General features: G+C 55.0%; 1 protein-coding gene across 5 annotated transcripts in view; it reads left to right on the top strand.

The window, feature by feature from the left end:
• PHRF1 (PHD and ring finger domains 1) overlaps positions 1–6,636 on the top strand; it is a 28,696-nt gene that overhangs the window by 13,104 nt on the left and 8,956 nt on the right. For 4 of the 5 annotated variants that reach the window (XM_008593828.1, XM_008593826.1, XM_008593825.1 and 1 more), the window contains 4 exons: positions 810–895; positions 1,168–1,343; positions 2,187–2,316; positions 5,630–5,757. In XM_008593828.1, the coding sequence (XP_008592050.1) occupies positions 810–895; positions 1,168–1,343; positions 2,187–2,316; positions 5,630–5,757 (520 nt within the window). The remainder of the gene's footprint in view (positions 1–809; positions 896–1,167; positions 1,344–2,186; positions 2,317–5,629; positions 5,758–6,636) is intronic. The other variant, XM_008593827.1, reaches the window with a different exon arrangement.

The raw sequence follows: 6,636 nt of genomic DNA, 5'->3' as shown, positions 1-6,636 counted from the left end.
CAGCCAGTGAGCGGGAACCGGTCTGTATGTGGGATCCGAACCCGCGGGTGGGAGCGCCGCCGCGCTTCCCAAGCGGTGCACCATCCAGTGCGCCACCGGGCCGGCCCTCCCTTGTTTATTTTTGCCTAGCTCAGGGCCATCTGGGGTCTTTGGGGTGAAGTTTAAAGAATTCTGGCACAGATGGCCCAAGCCAGCAGCAGCCCTTCCCAAACTGCTTTCCTGAAAGGCTCAACAGAACGATTGGGAAACAAGGCTGTGGCCAGGTGACCTCTCATTCACCTCCAGCAGGAACCCTTTTCTTTGTTCATTAGCCAGTGTGAGGCATCTGCACTTGGAACTCTCGGGGCCCCTCTGCGTGCTGATGGTGTGTAGGACAAGCGTCTAGGGAAGGCGGGAGCCATGGGCACTGCAGTCAGCCGGGGGTGTGTCCTGGTCAGCTCGGTCGCTGTGACAGGCTGGGCGGCTTAGGCCACAGGACTTGTTTTCCTCACAGTTTTGGAGGCTGAAAGTCCAAGATGCCACTCTTTGCTGTGTCCTCACACTCCTGATGTCCTTCCTCTCCTTATAAGGACACAGTCCTGTCAGGTTAGGGTCCACCCCAATGACCTCATCTAACCCTGGTTTCCTCCTTAGCGGTCCCCTCCCAGTGCAGTCATGCTGGGGTCAGTTGAGTCCGTCACTGGCCTGTCGCCAGCCTGGGCATGGTTGGATGCTGCTTTGCAGCTTGCTCGGTGCAGGGTTTGGGCACTGAGATGGGTCGCTTGTGTGACCAGCAGCCCGGACATGCTCACGCCCTCTTGCTCCTGCAGGTACCACATGGAGTGCTTGGACCCCCCTCTCCAGGAGGTGCCGGTGGACGAGTGGTTCTGCCCGGAGTGCACTGGCCCTGCTGCTGGTAACGTGCTGCTGCGGGGTGCTACGGTGCTTCCACGACCGGCTCTGCAGTCCCAGAAGGACCACAGGGTCAGGGTTGGTGTGTGGGAGGGCTTCTGGGAGAGAAGAATGGCCTTCTGATGCACCCTGCATGGCAGCTGGAGGGGCTGAGGCTGTGTGCAATGCGTCTGGTCCTCGGAGCTGTCCAGACCTCCACGTGGGGCAACCTCTCGGTGTGAGGGCTGTGGTCTGTGAGCCTCTGGTACGACAGCCCAGGCTTTTCTTCCTTCCAAGATGCAGGCTCCACGAGTGAAGAGGAGGTGTCCCTGCTCCTGGCCGACGTGGAGCCCACCACCAGCAGGCTCCGGCCCCGTGCAGTCAGGACCCGGGCAATTGCCAGGACCCGGCAGAGTGAGAGAGTACGAGCAACTGTGAACCAGAACCGCATCTCCACGGCACACAGGGTCCAGGTGGGTACCCTGCTGCCCAGAGCAGTCTCTGCAGTGGGGGAGGGTGGGAGAGGCTGGGCTTGCAGAGGCCCCTGGTACAGACAGCGTTGTGTGGGAAGTGGGTGCACTGTTGTCACTCGGGTAAGAGGATGGAGCCCTAAGAGCCTCTCAGCAGCAGGTGCCATGAGCTCATGTCAAATGTGCCAGACAGTGGGGGCCTGGCCCAAGGTGGGCAGGACCAATGAGTCTTGGACATTCCTTCCCATGCTCCCGGGCCCCACATCAGCTCCCCCTCTCCTCCTGGTGGGCACCTAGGACGGTCCTCGCACGCTGCTCTGGGACCCAGTTTTAGCTGTTCCATGGCAGGCATTGTAAAGCAGGGCAGGCAGGGGGCGCATGGCATTTTCTTTTTCTCTAAAGTCAGCCGTTTGGGCAGGGGGAGTCTGTAGGGATCTGTGGCCCTGCCTGTGCCCAGTCCCACCACAGACACCTGCTGTCCCTCTGGCTTCTCCATCCCTCCTCCATGCCTGTTGTGGCCCCTCAGCTGCAGGCCCTGCCCCAGGCTGGCCAGGTGGCTCTGCTGCGCCTCAGGCCACGCCTGCCACTCCTTCCTCCCACCTGGGATTCCTGGTGCACCTCAGTGCCTGCCCAGCCTCCACCGCATTCTCACACTGAGCTTGCTTCCGAGTGGCCCTCCCAGACCCTCTTCCTTGAGGGGCTCACTGTGGGCTGCTCAGTCGCTCCTGTGTTGAAGGAAAGGGGGTGGGGACTGGCCAGCTGGGGTGAGGGCTGCGTGATGCTGTCCCCTCGCTGCGGCTCTGCTTGGGTCACCCCACTGGCCAGCACTGTCCCTTTGCCCTGCAGCATGTGCCGCGGCACCTCCTGTCTTCTCTGCTGGATGAGACCATCGAGGCTGTTGCCACCGGTCTGAGCAGTGCCGTGTATCAGCGCCCCACGACCCCTCGAGCCCCCGCCAAGCGGAGAAGAAAGACAGGTACTCCCGGCACAGCCGCCTGTGCGGAGCCCAGGGAGGGGTCATTTCCGTTTCCTCCTCCTGCAGCTTAGTCTTCTCAGTTACCCAGAAGTACCACAGGGAGCCAGGCTGTGTGGTCTGGGTTGGATTTGTTAGCCTGGGTGGTGCTTGTTCCTGCATCTGTCAGGCTGGTGCTGGCCTTGAGGAGTCAGGACGTGCCCTCTCCATCTCTGTGTTCTGGAAGGGTTTTTTGAAGAATTGCTACTATTTCTTCTGTGAATGTTTGACAGAATTCACCAACGAAGCCCTATGGGCCTGCGCTTGTGTTTGGGAAGAGTTTAAGTGACTGATTCAGTTTCTTTTCTTGTTTAGTTCTGGTCAGGTTTCCTAATCCTTTTCTCTGTTAGTTTTGGTAACATTGTCCGTCCTGATGTTGGTGACCTTCTGCCACTTGGTTAAGCGGTATCCACTGCGAGGTTACGAGTCTTCCCTTGTGACCAGCAGGCAACACCTGGGGAGAAACTTGCGGGCACACACATGTGTCTGGCTCTTCGCTGGCCTGGCTCCGCCTGGGGGCCCTGTGCGGCCACCCCTCCTGTGTGCAGCAGTCAGCGCCCTGTGCTGCGGACGACCTCCCCTCTCCCCACTCAGTTACTTCTTGTCGGTGTGGACTCACGGATTCCTATTCACTCCGTGGGTTATAATCTGTGGTCTGTTAAAAATTAACTTTGAGATAAACGTACAGTAAAGTGAATGCCCCCCCTTTAAGCGTATAGCTCCAGGTTTGACAAATGTCTGCATAGTTTTGACAAATGTGGCTGCCACCCCAGCCACTGTGTAGGCCGCTTACTGGAGCTTGTGCCCTCCTGCGCCCACCAGGCAGCCGTGGTGTCATTTATCACTGTGCATCATTTTGCCGGTCCTTGGACTTCCTGTAACAAGTTGCTAGTAAGACCTGGCTGCAGGTGCTCTGACCGGTTGCTTGTTTGACTCAGCATGGCGTTTTTGGAATCAGGTAGCTGTGTGGTCTGTGGTTAATTTCTTCGTATTGTTGAGAAGTGTCCCATCGTGTGGACTGCCGCCGTCCGTGTGCCTGTGGGTGGTGCGTGGGTCGTTGTCCGCGGGTACTGCCGAGACCACGGCTGCTGTGCTTACTGCAGCGCGGGCCCTTGTGCAGGCAGACGTTCCCACTTCCCTGGGGTGTACAGGAGTGGAGCGGTCAGGTCGTCTGGGCAATGTATGTTTAGCCTCGTGAGAAACTGTCGAACCTTTTCCGAGGTCACTGTACCATCTTGTCCTCCCAGTAGTGATATATGAGAGTTCTGGTCACTCCACATTCTTGCCAACACTCGGAATACTGGAGTTTTTATTTCTTTCATACCCATGGGCATGTGGAGGGACCTTGTGGTGGGTGGGCCCTGTTTCCTGCACGTGGTGCTGGGGGCTCTGCTGCTGTCTCGTGTGGTGACAGGTCCTGGGCTCATCCTCCCGCACCTCATGTGGCCTCCGGTGGCTCCAGCACTTCTCCAGAAAACACTCCGAACTCTGTGATTGTTTGGTGCTGGTGGATGGCCGTTGTCCCTAGGCCTTTTTGGTGATGCTGTGAGGAGATCCGTCGGAAGGTCTTACTGATACTTGCGAGTAAAATTCAGGACTGTGGGGTTTCTGTACAGCTTCCCGCACATCTGTGTCTCTTCTCATCAGAAGTCCCACTTCTCAACACCAACCACGTCATGGCACATTGGTCTCCTGTCGTTGCTAGCGTGTGTCCCACTGATGATGCAGCCAAGGTCACTCGCACGATGACAGACAGTTCTTCAGTATATGCTGTGCACGCATCGCTTGCGTGGTTTGATTCACTTGCTTGAGATTTGGGGGGTTTTTTTGGCTTTGCCAGTGATTGTTTACATTTATAGCCATACATCAAACTTAAACCTGCGTAAATGTAGGGAGAAAACAGTGGCCCTGTCCCAGCACCCGAGTTAACGGACGTGGCTGGTTCTGCTTCCTCTCGCAGCCGCTGCCCCGCGCCGTCATTTCGCAGCGGTCCTTCACAGCATCGTCACTATCTGTGAGTGTTTTGGAATATTCCCAAAAGAGGGAGTCTTTTTCAAACACAGCCATAGTACCATCGTTAGACCTGAGGAAAGGGGCACCGTGGAGTAGCTGGTCAGTGCTGAAAGTTCCAACTGTGTCATAAATGTGAAAGACCCGTACTGGGACCGGTGGCTGTGTCTGCAAGGCGTCCCTCCTTCCCTGCTCTTGGCTGTCTGTCCTGGAGAGTCATCAGTGCAGTGTTGCCAACTGCTCTGCAGTGTCAGCAGGTCCCCGTTCTGTGCTCCAGTCTACAGATTGTTAGTTGGAGCTTAGAGGCTTGCTCAGGTCGGGTGTGAGTTCAGTTTGTCTGATTTTTTGTTTGCAAGGGCACCTTCGGGTTCTGGTTTGTTCCATCAGAAAGCCATTGCTATGACCACTCAGACCGATCAATGCATTGATGTTGGAAAGCGACATTGTCCAGCTGTAACTGCTTTAGTTAGCTATACGTTTCTATAGGGAGAAATTTGCCCTTGTCCACTGCTCACTTACCCAGTAGAACACACAGAGCAGGGAAACACCTTGGTCTTTCTGACTTACCAGTTTTCAAAATAATTGAGTTGCTTAACAGCACCCTCCAATAGCGATCTCCTAGGGTTTAGCATTGTGATAAGCTCATGAATTTCCGTATATTTGGTGTGTCTTACTAACATGCATCTCAAGTGCTAATCTCTTCAGTCTGAATTGGCATCCCCCTCCCATGCCAAGATTCCTGGTGAATGTCCTGGGTGCTGGGGTCGCAAAGTGAGGACTCCTACGGTTGCCCCTGGCTCATCCCAACCAGACCAGCAGCACCCCAGCACTGTTGACTGGGATTGAAACACTGTATTTCTGCAGTTAAAATACTTTTTTTTTATCTTTAGAGTATGTGTTACTACAAATGCACAGTGAACGCATTTGTTTTAATGTCTCTTGGGAGAGTTTTCTCTGTGGTTACACCACCAAGTAGATATGTTTTCATTTTGTAATTTTATAAAGTATTTAGTGGTTCTAAAAGTCAGATCTACAAACCAGAGTATATTCAGAAAAGTCAAGCCGCACGCCTGCGTGCCTCCTCTCCCCTCATAGGGACGTATTCTTTTTAAATTATGGTTTATTTCTCCGTTTTAGAAAACCCAGGCCAGTACATGTGGTCCTGCGGGGCCCTCGTCTCCCACCAGCCTCTCGGCTGGGACCCCCAGGTACAGGGTGGGAGGGCCCAGCACATGGTGGGCACAGACCTTCAACACCTTCTTTTTAGGAAGACGGAAGAAGGTGCTGGGAAGAAAGAAAACCCGTTCCAGGTCATCTGTGAAAAGTAAGAGCTCAGGGACAAGATCCAAGAAACGCCAGTATCGTGTCAAGAAGAGAAAAGGGAAAAAGATAAAGGTAAAATTTGACGGTATCGATCAGATGTTCTGCTAGTTTTAGTCCCTTTGTGTGATTAAGTAGTAGGAGCCTTAGTAGCTTCTTTTCTGTGTTTACTTAGATAAGAGCATACATTTCTGCAGTGTAGACTGAAGACAGGGTTGAGACGAGGTGTTTTCAAAGGCCCTATGGAGCTGGACGTCCTGAGGGGTCATGTGCGCCTCCTGGAGCCTGTGGGCTGGGCCAGAAGGCCAAGCCGCCTTCCTGTCGTCACTGTCGGTCAGAGTGGCAGGTTGACGGTTCCCTGAGAACAGGATCCAGGGGTGCACTGGGCTGGGTGGAAGTCGTCCGAGCAGAGGCTCCCTGGGTGTGCAGCAGGTCCCAGTCTGGCTGAGGTGCTGCCAGCAGATGTCGGGTTGGACACTGTCCTTCCTCAGCTCCGCCCTCACTGGGCCTTGGGAGTGCCCCTCCGTGCACGTGAGCGCTGCGCTGTGCGGGCCTCTGCCCGTGCACTTAATCCTCATTCGCGGTCCTGGAACAGACGTTTAAAACATCTTACTGCACAGCCGTGCACTGCATAATGACGCTTCCATCTCCGAGAGGCCACATATACCACAGTGGTCCCACAGATGATGATGGCTGTTCCATACAGCCTCGGTGTGCGGCAGGCTGCCCATCCAGGGGTGCGCACACAGCTCAGACCATGTCCCGTCGTCAGTGGTGCACAGCTGTGAGACACTAGCAGCCGGGTTGCAGCCATTGCTCGAGTGTCTGTGGTGTCCCCGTGGATCTGTGGTCGAGATCGCCATTCGCTTCCTAGTGGATATGAGTTCACGTGATGCATGTTCACATTCAACCGTACTCTAGGTTTTTGGGCTTTTTTTTTTTTTTTTTTTTTTG

The sequence above is a fragment of the Galeopterus variegatus genome, unplaced genomic scaffold (genome assembly GCF_000696425.1).
Source record: "Galeopterus variegatus unplaced genomic scaffold, G_variegatus-3.0.2 Scaffold9718, whole genome shotgun sequence".
Taxonomy (NCBI): domain Eukaryota; kingdom Metazoa; phylum Chordata; class Mammalia; order Dermoptera; family Cynocephalidae; genus Galeopterus; species Galeopterus variegatus.
The sequence above is the reverse complement of the archived record's forward strand: the minus strand, read 5'-3'. Positions and strand labels throughout refer to the sequence as shown.